The sequence below is a fragment of the Perna viridis genome, chromosome 1 (assembly GCF_037379345.1).
Source record: "Perna viridis isolate PV_CMFRI_1.1 ecotype Kerala chromosome 1, ASM3737934v1, whole genome shotgun sequence".
NCBI lineage: Eukaryota > Metazoa > Mollusca > Bivalvia > Mytilida > Mytilidae > Perna > Perna viridis.
Window position 1 is genome coordinate 66,929,761 of NC_142445.1, and position 18,883 is coordinate 66,948,643.

The 18,883-nt window shown below is 33.4% G+C and overlaps 1 protein-coding gene across 1 annotated transcript; it reads right to left on the bottom strand.

Annotated features, from left to right (window-relative positions):
* Positions 1 to 4,802: 4,802 nt before the first annotated feature.
* LOC148629950 (uncharacterized) lies at positions 4,803 to 5,277 on the bottom strand. The gene has a single exon (XM_088564794.1). It carries the CDS (start codon positions 5,270 to 5,272, stop codon positions 4,892 to 4,894), a length of 381 nt encoding a protein of 126 aa, XP_088420920.1. The 5' UTR covers positions 5,273 to 5,277; the 3' UTR covers positions 4,803 to 4,891.
* Positions 5,278 to 18,883: the final 13,606 nt, after the last annotated feature.

Consider the following 18,883-nt stretch of genomic DNA (forward strand, 5'->3'; position numbering starts at 1 on the left):
GGGACTGATTTATACGAGTTAGGGAATGACAAAGTTGAATATGCAGCAAGTAGAAAAACATGCATGTGGTCTTCTTTTGGTTTACTTGTAAGCACAACAGAAAAATGGTAGAGTTGTCATTGTGGCGAGTTAAACATAAAGCATAATACTTTTTTTTAACTATCATGCAATTTTATGCAACTACTTATGTTTTTCAGACAATCCATATAGGGACTTCCTGAGCTTTAATTAAAAAAGAAAATCATAGCCTTAAATCATCAAAAATAGAACTCACTTAGATATATAAAATTTTGTCATCCCTGACTTGATTTAATTTTTTAAATATTGAAAACAAATGCAGTTTTGTGCATGGTCACCCTTTGTAGAAACACAAAAATACATCTGTCATCTACCCTACTACGTATACTTGAAAAAAGAGAAGAGATTCCTTAAATTTCAGTTTCCGTATTTAACATCTCTAAATAATCCTAGTTACAAGGATTACATGTACCTTCATAACATCTACCCAAATAAACCTGAGTTAAAGCAACAACTGATACACCTTTTTCTGTCTCATATCAAGACCTTATTCTGTACATAGATAATACTGGACATTTGAAAGCAAAACTTTATAACAAATGTGATGATTTTGACTTCCCAATAGTTAACTTAATGGCAATATACCAACATCTTCAGCCTTTGGTGTATACATTTCACAGTTTATTCCTTACTGTGGAGCCTGTGATCTGTACACAGACTTTCTCTGTAGAGCGCAGATATTGTCAGATAAATTTCTGAGTCAGGGGTATATTCAGTCTTTGTTCAAATGTTATCACTACAAAAGTTTTACGTTTACGGGACAGGACTCTTGTCGATGAGTTGTATTAATGTTTCTAGACTATCACCGGATTATGTTCATTTTCATTTCGGCGGAGCAGGACATGCTTACCCTTCCGGAGTTCCTGTTGTCACTCCCGGGAGATCATATTTTATTCGGTTAGCTACATTGTGTATGTAGATCGTCTATGTTTCCTGTGTTCATGTTCAGGCCATGTTGTTTGGATTTTGACGTGTTTGAATTATTTCACTACTGACGCCTCTGTATTTTGCCGATATTTGGGAGTTGGTTTTAGAATAAAACATCTATTTTCAAAACGAATTACAGTTCGTCTCTTTTACATTCCAAATGGTAGCCAAGTTTAAGGTGCGCCCCGGCCCCCAGAAAGACATGCCAAGAAATACCCCCAAAAAATTCTGGTCTGCCCCCTACAGGCACTAATTATCTTTGGTAACGCGATAGTATAGATATGGTCATGAATGTATCTATCATCTTAGCAGGGTCTAAAGTTGGATTCTGGAGCGATTTGTCTTGTCATGCATACTATTAAGCCGAAGGTCTTATGATCTTTTAAAGTAGCCTAATAACATAATTTTAGGAACAGAAAAGGAAAATATAATTTCAAGTCCTTCCTTCGTAAAATTCCCTTGCAGTAAGTTCGGCTAGAATTTAAGAAAAAAAAACTTTTTTCTGGATATTTACACGTCAGTAGCGATTTTTAGCAAAATAGTACTACAAGGTGTGAATCTGAAGAATATTAGTAGAAACTATGTGGATTCTTTAAGAATATTTTTGGGGGTTCAAATTTGCCAACAATGCTGTGTTCTTAACCTTTTGAAAGGATTTAGGTCTTAATACAGGTGGTGCTGCTTAACGACTCTATATTACGTAAGAATATGATGATCGAAACAATATTTGGGGATGTACTTAGTATATAATGTATATTTGCCAAAGACATCACATTGTCTACATGCATTAAATAAACGTGAATGCAACATCAATGTAATGAACTCGGTCACATCTTGCAACTAAAATAAAACCTACTGACACGAGACCGCAATTACTTTTCAAGTGCATTTCAATATACACATTTGAGCAGATTAAAAAAATTCCACCGACGAAAACTGAATAAAACTTCTCTGGCCTAAAGATATGTACAAACAGGATTTTATATATAAATTGTAGAAAATTTTACCATCATTTTCTGAAATTAATATATATAATTCGGAGATGGGGTAAACATAACAAATGAACGGAGTTAAAAGTCCTAAATTTTAACCTTCTTCCACTGAACCAAATCACAACTTTTAGTCAGAATTGATTAATGAAAAAAAATCCCATGTAATTTTAACTTATTTTCTACCAGTTAGAAGCAAAACTTCAGCAAATAAGTTTCCAGTAAAAATATGAAAAAATGTGGAAGGTACCTACTACCAAAGTTGGAACTATATTCGGGAATTAATTGTGTTCTCGTACCTACTACTTGAAAATGATAGGGACAGAGCGTTAGCGAAAAATCGTTCTGTCGGAAGTGACGTATGGAGTTAAAAAAGTGATTGTTCTAACTTTTAACGAAGATATAGGAACTCTCGCATATTCTCGTTGGTCGAGACAACAGCGATATATACATATTGATAAAACAAATGTTATCAAATAATACTATATGAAAGATAGCACTTTCCGTAACCTTTCTCCTGAATGACTCCATTTGCACGTTTCAACACAAACTTTGTTTTCAAAACTGTTGTTTTAGTGCGTTTAAAACGCCTAACGGATCTCTTGCTAAAAGCCCAGGCGCACGAGCTATCTCTGAAAAAAAGCTACTGATATTTTGCGCAGTTGGCATATTAGCCAAATAAAATTGTTACTTAAGTACTTTTTATGGTAGTAGAACGAAATATGCTCTCGCTCCTGATGAACGTTTTGAAACGTGAATCATTCAATTAATACCAAATAATCCAACGACAACTAGGCATGGTGAACAGTGAAGGGATCTTGTTTGTCAATCGAATACAAGAAGTGTTGGAGAAACTATAAATCTCAAACTATAAAGGAGCGACATTAAATGCAACATTCAAATCAAAAACCCAATGGAAAAGGTAGTAAACACTAAGCAAGAACAATACTGGTTACAACAGTCTATGAAAGATCAAATGGCTAAGAAATCTACAAATCAAGAATATCCCCATGTCTACACCACATAATATTTGGAAGGGTGTTGGAAAAGATCCAGTTGGTATTCGAGCGGGCGAGATAAAGGCTAGGCTGGCTACGCAGATGTACATGTTACAAACAACCAAAGCTAAGTACTCGTTCACACCGAAGTGTAACATGTGCAACTTAGAAGATGAAGATTTGTATCACTATCTGATAGATTGTAGGCAACTGAATGGAATGCGCATTAGACATCTCGAGAAGCTGATAGGATATCTTAATATGATCCGAGGTGGCCTATTCTAAGATGTACTGAACATCATTTAACTGATGATAGATTATACCAGGAGAGGCTAAAGTTATTGAAGTAGGTTGAAAGGGGAATGGACTGACAGCGTTTTCGTGTTATTTTATATTGCATATTTTATACGCATGCAGTTTCTTTCGGTGATTTTGTCTGCTTCGTACTTCCCTTGACTCCGCGACGGTAGATCGGTATATAACGCCTCGCACACCAGTGGTTATGGGGTTTTGCAGGATTTATTTTGTGGAAGGACACTATAAATAATAATTGTATATATTACGTCGGAGCTTTCCAAAAACAATACCTCTGTACACACATATTCACCGAGATCACTGCACAGAGGCCTGCTCCCACTATCAAATATGCAGCCCCACTAGTATATAACCACGAAAAGGGTGATCCCAGATTCGAGGGTTCCTCGCTTCAACTCATTTCTCTCCCCCCCCCCCCAAACAAAACAAAAAACAAAAACAAAAAAACGATAATATCACTATTTACTGCTCAGCAATCATTTTTCTCGAATGGAAATCGCAAGCTTGTGTAAGTTGGGGTTTGTGTGTTTTTTTGTTTTTTGTTTGTTTTTTTTTTTTTGTGATTATTTTGGATAAAAGGCTTATATTGTTGAAATTTACTCAATGTTGAAGGCTAGACCGGTGAATTTTTGGTACATATCTAGCTCCGCGGCAGAAGTTCGTTTCCTCTCTTTATTAAAATATGTTTTGAACATCAGACGTATTATTGGTCATTTGTATAGTTTATATAGTTCTGACTGTACTGTAGAAAGTCCCCGCATTTGTACTCAACATTGGTTCGTGCAGCTTTAGCATCACACGCATCGATTAGGTATACTTTGCCTTTAAGAATCAAATATTCTAAATTTTGCACAACACTCAATCAAAACAGACTTTTTATAAAATATTTATTCTGCAAACGGATAAGCAAATATAATTATATATAACTGTTATAACAATAACGAATAAATTAAAAATCATAATTTACAAATAGAAAAAAAGAAACAGATACCGGTATAAAACAATCTGACATCTGAATTCCCATCTCAGTAATGCGGGTCAAGTCCCGGTTCGGACACTGTAAAGGAGGGTGCCAGCTGAGGTTCCTCAGAAAAACGGGGGCTAAGACATTATTTGCCATTTTTACCAATATTACACATGAAAATGACAATCTTTCCAACAAATAGGGGGTGCTTACCCCCTGCACGCCACCCCCGACTGGATCCGCCACTGGCGGTGAATCTATCGTCATTCCCGATTCGACCCGGTATAGGTCTAAGCTACTTTACATAAACTGGTGTGGCAAGTCGGGAAATGCAACCACATCAATGTTCGCTTCAGTGATGAATTGGCATGACACTTAAATTGATTAGTCTCTCTGTCATGGAGACTGCCTTCATGTACAGTAGTGACTGAATAATTTTAACTCATCAGTCAACAGTGACTCAACAGCTAGCAAATCTGATCACAGTTGTTACTCACAGGTTACGACATGTGTCAATATGTACATACAAATGTACATGTATATAGTGACCTTCTTCATGAATCACTTCCCAACCGGTCCTTCACTGACACCGGGGTCAAGAACCTTACGTTTGCATATCTTCACCTGATCTCGATATCTGACGTAGCATCAGATGAAGAGTTGCTATCTTCTGATGACACCAGAGAGCTGTCCGCACTAGATGTTTGCTCCTCTGTTGGATCATTATCACTCTCACTGTTCCTGTTTAATCCACCCAAAGTTGAAGCGGCAAAATTGTGGAGGATCATTCTCGCTACTGCCATAGTTTTTCTCTGGACGTAAATTCCGTACATGTGTCTCACATTTTCAACAACTCGCTTTCGTTGTCTCAACATGTAACGAAGTGATTTTGGTCCCCTTTCTTTACATATTTTTAGTCGTTTGTCGAGTTCGTTTATCCTGATATCTAGAACTCGGAGTTGACGTCTTCCAAACATTTCGGCTTTAATCAGTTTTTGCATCCTTGTCAATGTCACCGGTGCAATACTTGTCACCTGTTATCAAAAACAAAAAATCATAAACATTATAGGTATCAGTTTACATAATGAATATATGACAATTTTGGGGAACCGGAATACTAATATGTCCTATCAAGTAGCCATGTATAAGGGAGCATTTTTATTGTTAACAATAAACCTCCCATGCCTGTGTTATTATGACTGAATATAGATTTATTTGTAATCATAGACAATATTTTTTTTTTCTATGTTATTCAATCGCCTCTCATAATTCCTTTAAACATTGAGACATTTTTTATACGATAATCTAAAACATTAAATAAATGGTAAAACTTATAAAATCTATCCATCTTTCTATTGTAGTTTAAACGGAATCTTGAATGATTAAGTTTATCGGTATCTTGAATGGTTAAGTTATCTCTCTTTGAGTAGTAAAAACTTGGGCTCCAGTGATGCGGTACGATATGAGCTGGGAGAGGATGCCATTAATTGATCGCTTACAAGTGAATTATGAACAAAATAATCAATAACAATGCTGTAGATAGAAATATTAACTCACGTTCACAGAGTAAACAAATGGACATTTAATTTGTCTTAAAAAATATTTGTTTCTTACTAAAACGGCATTATCATAGACATTTTACTTTGAATATATCCTGTACAATTACTACGTGGTTGTTTGAGAATAGGGTATAAAACTTACAAATGTAAACAGTCGTTAGACTACAGAAAAGGAATGTTGTAAGTAAAATAAACAAAAAAGTATGGGATTTTCACCTCTGAAATGGTGTTTCATTTAGCTTGATTGATTAAATTCACGGAAGTCGTTAATGTACTATTATAGTAAAACTTACTTCATCATTCATTTCCATTTTTCCTTTCTCTTTTCACCGTGTTCGTCAAATGTCTTTGTCCTAGGGATAATATTTACAAGTTTCGACTTGTTGATTTGACCTTTGAACTATTGTTTAACCTTATGTAAACATATTGATTGATTATGCCCTTTGACACCCGGTGACACATTAATGTTACCATGGATTTAGATTAAATCTGGAGAAGTATTAATTACTACTAATGTCATCAAATTAAACATCTATTTAAGTCTGTGTATAAACAAAATAGTGTCATAATTGTGTATCTTTATGTTCCTAAAAAAATCAATAAAAAAGTTTTAAAAAATTCGCGAACCTTAGTAAGAATTTTACAATTATACGACATGCTTTAAAAACAAAAATGTGCCGCCTTGAGACATTTAAGTTGTATTTAGATTTTTGTTACATATCATATAACTACCATTAGCGGGTATTATGGCAAGCCCAAGTGGACAAAAATCAATATTTTGTAATATTAGAAACTGAATTTAGAAAATTAGAAAAGATTGTTTAATATTAGAAATTCAATTTGTAATATTGAAAATTCCTGATCTTTTAACATTATAAAATATCACACATTTTGTAATATTACAAAATGAATTTGTAATATTAGAAAATAAATTTATTATATCAAAACATCGTAATTGAATGCCACAAATCCATTTTCTAATATTGGAAAATCAATTTCTAATATTAAAAAAACAGTTTTTCAATATTAGAAATTCAATTGAATTAAATCTAATTTGTAATATTAGAAAATGAATTTGTAATATTAAAAAAAATCATTTTTTAATATTAGATTATGCTCTTTTTTTGTCCACTTTGGCTTGCCATAGGGTACAATCAAATACATACTGTGTAATACGACACAAACCGTAAAAAGTATCTGACACACACACACACACACACACACACACACACACACACACACACACACACAAATGAAACAAAAACCGAAACAAATGTTATATGAATCAGAATAAGACTGAAAGATTAAATTAAAAAAACAAGTAAGTACACCATTGAAAGACCTTATTTAGGACTTTTTACAGAATGACTCTATTCAAGATTTCATTATCCATTGTAGAAGTTATCTTTATTGACTTTTTTCCTACCGACTGCCCCTCTTTATTTTTAAGGATATCATAAACATTTATGCTTAACATGTAGACATCATTTTGTTCTATAAGCAGATTACCCTGATAAGGGTTTAGTCATTTACTTTAAGAGTTATCTCCCTTTGAAACAATTTCTTCTAATCGCGCATATTTTGAAACCCCAATCTATAATTAAATCTTAAAGCATTCATGCGCAGATTGTTTGTCTTGGAAATATTCTACATTGATATAGATTACCTCAAACCGACCCAAATCCACACAACGAATAAATGTGATATTCAACCAAGTTTTCGCATAAAAATGCGTATCACCTCCAGCTTCACTAATTCGGATTTGACTTAGTCTTGACCTTGAAACAGTTGCATTGTAAAGTTCAAAATCAAATTGGTAAGTGAAGTGTTACAGAAAGGAAAAGTAAATCACGTGCAAATTAATGGCAGATAATGTGTAAATTCTCATTCGACAAGGCAATTAAAAAAGTATATAAGGTACAGCATTCAAAGGTCATCTGATCTGTGATACCGGATGAATATTCAATGAGATCTGAATATACATGTACTCTGTTATTAACCAACCTCGGCGGTCAAAGTATTAAGCCTTTGATAAAAATTCAAAAACAATAATTGATGAACAGATTAGTTTTTGTACACGTAGCCTGAATATTCATCGAATTAATTTCGATGAAAATTATCATCATTTTATACGTGCCTACTCGAGGAATGAATGAATTTAAGTCAGAATTATTGAAACAAATATCCATAGATACACTATAGTCTCAACTAACTGCATTTCTCAGTTGCTCAAGTGCTACACGTTATTCCATAGATATCTATGTGTCATGTAAAAATCGCTTAGTTTCTGGATACATAGTTCCAAAGACAGGTACATTAACATATCCATAAACGATAAAGCCTTAGAATATAATTTCAACAATGGTGTCTAGTACAGGAACATTCGCCATGCATTATAAAAACACAAATGGCCAAAATAGACAATCATTATTGACCATTTGTTTATCTTTAATCAACCAACTAAACAGTAAGCCGACTCTGTTTGGGACAATTGTACTTTACAAGATCCCAACTTACTAAAAAGTGTTCAAATACAGGCGGCACGTATTATATCTATTCCAAGACAAAATACATCACTCCGAAAATTATACTTAAAACTTGATCTTGAAAAGCTCAGTGAAAGAAGAAGCGGCAAAAAACTTGAGATGTTTTTTTACAAAAATGTGTATAATTACGTTCCTTGTTATCCGTGCGATATTGTCCTTGGACCAATTTTACTTATTTGTAGAATTAAACAAACTATTAAACTCAACTTCAGCATTTGAACAATCGGTAAAAATCCAAAGCTGGTATTGTTGGCTTGATATATATTTCAATATTTGTTCATAACACAAATAATAGAAACAAAGTATGGAAAATCTGACAAAAACAACAAAGAAAAAAGAAAGAAATGCATGATATACATCTAGTTGGATTAATATAGAAACTTACGGCGGTGGTGATTCAATTGTGCCAAAAAAAGAAGTGTAGTAAGAATATGCGAGAGGTGTCAAAATAAAGTGCAAATAGACATCATAGAAAGCGTGGTTGTAAATAATTACAGTATAATATGGGGTTTAATATTAAATATTTTGAAAACTAAGTGTCTTAACATCTCATTATCTCAACAAATTTAAAGTTAGTGGTCTTGACATTTATTGCCATATATCAGGTACAAAAAACAGTTGTTAGGCTATAAGTCAACATGAATAATACTTTTAAGTGATCAACTGATGCCACTTTCTTGTTGGTAGTGTTTATTTTTTTTTAATTTTTGTTAAAAACAATAGCCAATTTCATAACGTACATGCATGCAGCTAAGTGTAAGGTAGAAATGCTCTGAATCTGATGGAGGTGGGTAAGTATTAGATTGCCTCTAGAATCAATATCTATTGTCCAATTTCAATAAATTTGGTATTTCTGTAATCCTCATATACAGAGATTTCTACGAAATACAAAATATTTCTATGTAAAAACAAGTCCTTCTCCTCAAGGTTGCACTATACAAATGGGATTTAGGGGCACAGTTTCGTACACAAAACTGACCCGGTCTAATTTTATAAAACTTAAAATAAGAGGTGATACTTGGTGGAAATATTGATTATGAGTAGTAGAGCAATCGTACATAAATAGATGCAATACTTGTGAAGGTGAAGACGTGTAAAATGCATGCTTAAAGCTATCCGGAAAGAAGCAGGTCCTCACCGGATTGGATTCTCTTCCCTGCATCCCGGCTGTTTTTCAAAAATGCAAAATTTCGCACGAAATTTAAGAATTAAAATCATGAACAAATGAGCAGAAAAAGGTACACCTTTTATTTGTTTTTTACCATAATACCATGTCAACTTACTTTTTCTGGCAGTTTTTTAAGTGCCTGATATTTTAGAAAACCTGTTTTTTATAAAGAATGCTACAGACAATGTGAAGTCAGCCTCATATCTTGACCTACACTTAGAAATTGATGGTAAGGGAAAACTATTGACCAAACTTTACGACAAACGTGATGACTTTTCATTAAAAATTGTCAATTTTCCTTTCATCTGTGGCAACATCCCTTCAGCACCTGCGTATGGAGTGTTCATATCACAACTGATACGTTTCGCCAGAGCTTGCCGAAACTACGTAGACTTTTTGTATTGCGCTAGAACTCTAACAAATAGGCTTCTGGAACAGGGTTATGTTGCTACAAGATTGAAGTAATCACTACAGAAGTTTTATGGTCATCATCACGAACTCGTGGATCGTTATGGTGTATCCATCTACACCATGAAAACTGATTTATTCAACGTGTCATAGATTTCCTTTCCTCGTTTGTCTACCCCGGACTCGACTTTTTATGAGCAACTCGGCGGGTGTTTCTAGAAAAGCAGAGGACACTTACCCTGCCGGTGCACCTGGTCCATGCTCCCAGTTTTTAGTGGAATCCGAGTTGCTAATTTGCTTTTGTTACTTTGTATGTATGATTTTAGTTACTTCATGTTCTTTTTTGTGTATGCCTGTTTTCCATGCCTGGTCTGTGTCCCTGGATTACATTCTTTTGATTGCCGCTATAACCTTGGTTCCCTTGATTACTCTTTGACAATTAATTTTGGGAAGGCACCCAAAATTTGTTATGAAAGCTGATGTATATTTTTATTATGTTACCATGGCTACATATTTTTATAACAAAATAGAAAAGAATATCTATTTTATTTTTATGGATCTCCATAATGTAATATAAGGTTTTTAAAATATATACTTTTTACAGGAAAAAAATGTTGAATTTGCTTGTTTAAGTGTCTCAATTCAGCTTTATTTCTACAAATTGTCATAAAGTTATCTGCAGTGACCTATCTATATTTAAGAAAAAATATAACAAAAGTAAATAAATATATAAAAAATATATTGCGTGCATGTGTGTGTGGTGGGGGTATAATTGTTCTTAGATTGAGACCTAACATATTTCGTTGGAAACTAATCGGGTCGTAAATTTTTAAGAAAAAAAACCAACAAAATCAAAGCCGTGTCGTGCCCTTAAAGTGACTTACTTTCTTAAGGGAATGGGACTCTTCAAACGTAACTATAAAATTTATTCTAACACTTAAAAATTATTATATCTACTAATAATAAATCAAAAATGGATGGTCACCCCTTTTCGTGTCTTGAAGTAAGCTATTTCAATCTCATACTGAATAATTTAGCAGAATAAACACATAGACCCGAAATATATATGGTAACGAAATATAGTGTGTATAACGGATAGTTCGTTTACCGTTGTCATGTACCGAAATCGATAAGTACCGAAATGACAATAACATTGGATACTACCCGGCATGCAAGTCTTCCGGAACAAAATTTAATGACACGTTAATAATTCGTTCTGTTTATTAATATTAATAAATGATTTGTCAACACGTTAATAAATATTTATCGACATGTTAATAATTCATCTATGTATTGATATTAATAAATCATTTATGCACATGTTGATAAATATTTATTTACATGTTATTAAATATTTATTAACATGTTATTAAATATTTAATGATGTCAAGAAATGGGGAATAAATTCAACAACATCTTGCCATAAATGAATGAAACGGTAATCTGTCTCCATTATTGTTTTTGTTCAACCAATTCCGGTGCAAAGGTGAAGTTCTTGGTCTTTCATGCATTTAATTAGTATCTGATTTTTAGCGAGGAAATCCTCCTACATTGACCATTTATCAGTTCTGTTTATTTTATTTTAAGTTGGTATAAAATAAAATTAATTAATTAATTAGGTTTTGAATGCATACAAGGATTTTTAAGGTGTACAGTATATCACATTGGCGAATTTATAAAAATAATGATATACCATATATGGAATGTTGAGCAGATTTGAATATGTTAGTAAACGCCCCTTGACCTGACCTCGATGACGTATGATCAACACGCTGGCCATGTTCTTCGTTACAGAATAATAAAAATTTTCGATTGCCCGGATATTGGTTACACCGGTTATAGGTTAAATCACTTTACCTTACGTTTTTTTCTCAACCATTTCAAGTTTGTGTAAATTTGGCTCGAAGCTTACAAAACATAACCTTGGAACCTTAATAGTCATATAATTTCAATCTGAATGAATATGTAGAAATATCGAAGGAAACGAAGGGAGACAACACCAAAGGCACAACGTACTAGGGGAGACAACACCAAAAGGACTAATTTAAAATCATACAGGTGTAATACCACTATTTCGGAAACCAGTCGCCTGCACATAGAAGAAAGTAGTTGGTAATGACACGAAGTAGTCCCAGTATTGCACCCTATCATTCTCCTTGTTTAGTAGTGGCATACAAACTTGGTGTCAACTGAAAGCTGAATGAATCAGTGATACTCTAAAAACTTCATTTTCTTTATTCAGTGTAGGGTAAAACAAAAAGTCTAGGCCACTTGATATGGCTTAATTTCAAAACGAAAGTAGTGATTTCTGCACCTGTCACTTTCACTTTACCGTTCTTTCTTAGAAGGCACATAAGGTATGTTGATATTTTTTTGGGTTAAGGTAAAGGGTGACCATCACAATAATACCCCTCTAGCACCATCTGTACTGATGTAAAGAAAAAATTGAGCTTAATTTTACATAGAAAGTAATGGAGACCAGAAATAATGGTATTACACCTACAAAATATAATATCGGAATAAAAGCTGACTGGGAAAATCGGACCAATTATTATCGTTTATTAGCGTAACGCAACGAGAATTCCGGCATCTCGATCGCTGTTTTGATATTTGACAATCATTGAATACATATGTAAAAATAAATATTGAATGGGATCCTGGACACCTGAGAAGAAATACAAAACTATTGTAATCTGCCAGAGCTCATGTAATTCCTTTTCATCGGGTTTATTGCGATTCAAGATAAGGCCCCTCTTCCGACCAGGAAATGAATTATACATACATATATCTTTATCAGTTTATAACGAATAACGACAGCAGACTTAAACATCGGACTCTAAGTACATCAAACAAGTAATTTTTTTATCATGAAAGAACTGGATGAAGTAAAACTTTAAAGGTTTCAGATGACTAACTGTCGAGCCGTTTCTATTTGTCGATTTTCTCGGAGTGGATGTGGCTATAAGCGGTTCACAGGCAATAAACGTCGTTAACTTTCCCCGATCACAACAAAATGATAGCCCTGTAATAGGTCTCCCCGATGGTCATAATGAAAGAGAATTTCCGTTCCTGAACGTTGACATGGTTTTGATTTCAACCGGAAAGTGCAAACAAATGAAGCAAAGAACGAATTAAATGAAATCGTGGTATTGAATAGTACAGTTCAAAATGATGTTACTGTTAATGGAGAAACAAATCGATTAAGTGCAGCCAAGAACACAGGACTACTTCCTGTTTTTAAACAGAGAACAACATCGCAGTCATAAAACAATTGTTCTGGGTGGTTTGCAATTATTTTAATTTCCTTATTTGTTGTTTCTTCTTCATGTTTTTTTTATTTGATAATCTGCCCGTGTCTGTAAGGGTAATTTGACCTCAGCACTACACACGTAGGCGTGTAAACAAATCTCTGAGCTGGGATGGACGTTTTCAGTATAAAAACATTGTCTGTGTACCCATTCTGATATTCGAAAATGGAGCATAGATTTCACAACCATTCTATGAGAAAGAACAGTCTTATTGAAGAAGAATTAAGAGCCGCTTTAAATAAGATCGAAAAACAAAAGCATGACAAGCTCGATGAGATTTCAACAAAACGTGACATATTCAAAAAGTTGCACTCTAGACAGTGTATCAAGCGTTCTTTGGAATCAGACACTGAAGCACTACCGCAACAATTTACTAATTTAAGAACTTTGGAGTTGATGAAAGATTCAAAGCGTTTCTCGAGCGAACCAGATTTATTTGCAAAGAGGACAGCGCCAAACGATAAAAAACAGACATGTTCATATTATGAATCCGGGAAGTGTCTGTCGTACAGGAAACTTAAGTGCTATGGGAAAATTTCAATGCGCAGTTCGGTAGATTCTTCGTCCCTAGATTCGGGAATAGAGCATTTTGGCCGAGGCAGTACTGGAAGTTCGATATCCGATTCAGCAGACGATCTGAGCTATTCGGGTTCTCATTCGACGCCCATTCTTGCATTTCCTCTGATTGGTCACTGCGACACAAAAAGTACGTCTCCACGGTCCAAAAATATTTTTTCTAAATCAATGGCAGATCGCATATCTTCGAAAGACGGTTGGCGGTATCTGATGACAAACGTTTTCAAAAGACTTAATGAAAGTTCTTACAAAACGGGCAAGATGGAGAACAGAAATCATCACAGTGTTAGCATGGACGAAGTTGCATTGTGTAGATATTTGAGGATACCCCTAAAACATCACCATGGAGATGATCAACATAGAGGTAAAAGTTTAGATGAAACGGAAGCGTAAACCCATTTGCATATTGAACACACATTTTTACAATTTTAGCTTTATTAATTCTTGCCATTTGTAACTTTACTATTGTGTTTTGAAACATAAAAGTTTAAATTATTTTACTCTGGTATCTTATTATACTTGTCTTTATGAAGATATCACTTCTTCTCTCAATTGTTGACGTTAAAATAATTTCTGAGAAAGGTTGAAAATAATAGCTGTTAATTTGTAAATATGAGTCCATTTGCAATGAAAAAAAAAACAAACAACAAAAACACTACAATATACAAGCAAATAACTTGTTCAATGCCCTCCATGACAATAGTATATACATTTTATTTAAAAATCGAGAATGATTCTTTCTTGGCAACTGAGGAAAACTATAATTCTACAATGTATAAACACACGTGGACACAGTAAATTTCCGTATCTCTTGGAAAAATATTGTCTCGTCCCTGGATGGGCTCGAACCACCAACGTTTTGGTTAATAGCCGAACGTGTTTTTTTTTATCATTAGCAGCTGTTCTTTGACCATTCTGGATATTCCTCATAAAATGCAAAACAAAAAATATGTATCTTTTGTGCACATTGAAGATATAACTGTAATGTAATTTCGCTAAAATTGTTTTGATGTTTCAATGTTGTTGCTATAGAGACTTCCAGAGTCACGTGGTTACATATTAGTAATTAAAGTAGAAAAAAATTCCCAAGCATACATTTGAAACTGAAAATTAAAAGTCTTTGGCCGATCAATGACAAGTGTGATTGGAATGTGATGTCTCAGTTTATCCGATCAAGTTTTAGCCCCTCTTCATAGCACAATGCGTATGTTGACAGGTACGGAATTGTTACCTAAAATAATCTGCTTTTTAGGGTTCGGAATACAAATCAATTGGTGTCAGTTGCTTAATCATTCACGATTTGGCCTTCTTTTCAGCCAGTAGATATACCTGTATGCATCAGACAATTTTGAAGAATTTTTATTTCAATAAAGACGTTAAACTATTCGTTTTTATTAAACTCATCAGTGTATCTCTTTTCAAACATCTTTAAAGGTTAAAAAAACACCAAATATAAGGAGAGGGCGAAACAATTGGAAATACATGAAATGCAACCTTAATTGCACATGAAGTGAGAGGGGTATCTTTTTCATTTGCAAAACACAGATATGGCCAGCGAAAGTAAACATATTTCAAGCAGTGCACCCATTTCTTTTTAAAAATACATGTAGACTTTCTTCTCTTCCTTGGTCTCGCTCGAAAAAGTTCTTTATTTTAAGAAGTTTTAAACATTGTTAAAAGTGGAAGTGTGAAACTTTACTACGAACTTTCCAAAAAGTAGAAATGTAGAACTTTTCTGGGAACTTCCCAAAAAGTAGGAGTGTGGAACTTTACTGATCATTGTTGAACAGACCAAATTGTATTCCTCAATGGAAAGTGATCAACCGTTTGTTATAGTATTAAATGAATTAATACACTAATAAAATTACAATATAAAACACTATTTATTTGCCGTTTAAGTGAAAGCTGACATAATAAAATTGATTAATATGGTGACCGAGTGGCCTAAATAGGCCATTTTTTTTTATTTTTCAGAAAAAAATAAGATTATAATGGAACAGACCTGACCATTGAATTTTCAGCAGATTTTCTTCGATTTTCAAATTCTTTTTGGAATATCCTGGATTTTAAGTTCTTATCTTGAATTTTCAACTTACTATCTGGAATTTTCAAGTTATTATCTCCAATATTCCAGTTATTATCTTGAATTTTCAACATTGTGTGTTTGTGTTTTCTAAAAAATAAAAAGAGTGGTTGATATAGGCTTCCGTACATCACGCAGCATCTGAGCACATGTTTTTTTGTAGCAGATTCCGGTTTCCATAATATACCGGAATGGGCACGTGAAAACTCATAACTGGTAAATAGAAATGCAGAGGACGTTAACCCTTCCGATGAATGCATCTGAACAGTAAATAATTATATGTATGGTGGCTTCGGTCCCCCCTTTCTGTCTGTTCATGATCTTGCCTGCTATTCCCGCCACATTATCGTTATTTTTCTTAGAACAGTATTCACCCTTGAATTTCGAGGAATCAGAATGACTTAATAGAATGACTTTGAGTAGAATATATACAGCATCATTTAACAAGACATAGGAACCAGGAGTTGTTAATTTTAACTATCAATTTTGTACCTGTGTAAATTAAATGACATATAATGGGCCATAGAAGCATTTTATAATCAATATTGAGTGTAACTGTGTAATACTTCCAACTCTATTGCTTGTTTTATTTTTTATTAATAAGTTTTAATGATATCAGAACAATAATTGTTAATTCCACAGAATCATAACCCCATAAATCTGTTTATAAGAGGAAAGGTCAAGTTTAATATGATAACAATTTTTGTTGTTCTTTATTTTAATCTATTACATGAAGTATTATAGTACTATCGACAAGCATTAGAAAAACATGAGAACAGAAGACGGTATAAATTGTAACCGAGTAGACACAGCTAAATCAAACATGACTCATAAATGTTGAATAAAAATATTATTTGATCAGTAATAAACAGATGTGATAAAAAATGAAACACTTAAAAAAGTCAAAAGTTTTGGTTAATACTTTGATAAAAATATAATATTGAACATAAGACAACGTAATATGAAGGACATTTCAAATAATAAAATGTAGCTAAAAGCTAATTATAGTAACACAAACCCTCTAAAAACAGAAATACTTAAGTGCTCTGGAAGGGTGTTCAGTTCCTGTTTTTTTTTTTTTTTTTTTTTTTTTTTTTTTTGCTAGACACCCAAATTACTTTTGAAAGGATACGGTTAAGATTGATAAGACGAGTTGAAAGCAGGCAACTATTTAATAGCGGTCAATTAGAAAAATTATTTGTGTTCGTTATGGAGATCTGTTTAAAGTTTCCTACCATGGCCTTTCCGTTTTCGTTGTCATGCTAAGAAACTGACTTTTGCTCTTTCGAAGATTCAAAGTTTTTTTAAATGAGAGTAGTCACCAAATCGACAATTATCAGTTACACAATTTTATAATAACTATAAAACGACGAAAGTTGAAACAGTACAAACTTGTTTTCTCCTTTTTTGTGAATTGAAGAAAAGTGTTTACCGGATACATATAGGTGTTACTATCAATGACAAACATTCCCCTGAGTGATACATGGAGTTATATATGAGCTAAATCACTTGTAACTACTTTTATTATTAAATAAAACAAAAAAATCCAAGCTCGATTTGTTAGAGACAAAGACGACATTATGCTACAAACTGTTAGTAATTTTTACTACTGTCTTACGTATTTATAGATAAGCTGTGTGTAGTCTAGAGTAAACGTAAAATCGATACCGCTATCGTATTAAAATAATTCATGCTTAATAATATGATATAAAGTCCGATAAGATGAGCAATATAATATGAAATAAACTTATGCTTTCTGTATGTTGGTAACTGTTTATTAATATTTGCAGTAAACTATTTACTCCTTTGATCAATAGTAGTTAGATTTCAAATAGTTGTATGATTCTTACTTCACACATTCATACACATTGTAAAACTATTAATTGGTGCTAACGTCATTATGACAATCCTATAGGTCAATTATACAAAACAATTAACTTTTAAAATCAAGTTTAGCCTTAATCTACAGCATGAAGTACTTGCAAATCCGATAATCATGCTAAATATGAGGCAATCGTATTAGTAAAGACACGTCTCATCTTCTTACTTTTTTCAGGTGCTATCAGTAAAATTGATAAACTTTTAAGGTTGAATGAATATATTGACCGAGTAGCGAATGATTAACAAACAATATAAGTAAATAAAAAACAAGAGCAATTAGAGTTTTCCTTTGAAGGTGAAGCATGCAATCTAAAACAATGGAAGTATATTATGTAGACATTAATAGAGAACGTAGTCCCCATATAGGTATTGAATGCGAAATAAATTCATTGCTTGGATGCATTGTAAGCCTGATTTCAGTCTTACAGGAAGTCACGTCTTCCGGGGTTTCTTGTACAAAGTTCGGTATTTTCGTATCTTCTTCAATAAAAAGCGTTTACTCTACGATCTTCAATAGTTATTTAAATTCAGACACTTTTTTGACATGCCATAAGAGTAGGCCTTTCTGATTAGCGACAAGAAGTGTAAAGAAGTTTCAAGAAGTGACAAGAACCATCAAGAAAAGCGCCAAGAAAATTTTAAAATGCATCAATATATTCATCCTCTAACAGGCAACACCTGCCTCTTAATATACTAGTCTTCCAAACTCGACAAGTAACTCTCGGTTGCTCATTTGCTTTTGTTGCTTTGTACGTATAATTTTGGTTATTTTATGTTCTTTGTTACGTGTGTTTGTTTTCTCTGTCTGTTATTTGTCCCTGGATTACATCATTTTGATTTCCGCTAGAATCTTGGTTCCCTTGATTACCCTCTCGATAGTCATGAAAGACTAGCCACGATACCAAACCTGTAAGCAGGAGCTACAATATTAATATCCTTTCATTTAAATATATCATTTTGTAGATGAGCATTTCAAAAGAAAAGACGATGTTGGGAGTGAAAGACCGACAGACAAAAAAAAACAAAAACAAAACAAAAAACAAAAAAAAAACCAGATCTAGTCACTTAGGCCTTAAAAAGTGT

Coding starts and splice junctions, on each gene's coding strand:
- LOC148629950 (XM_088564794.1), bottom strand. CDS start 5,272: ATGCAAAAACTGATTAAAGCCGAAATGTTTGGAAGACGTCAACTCCGA.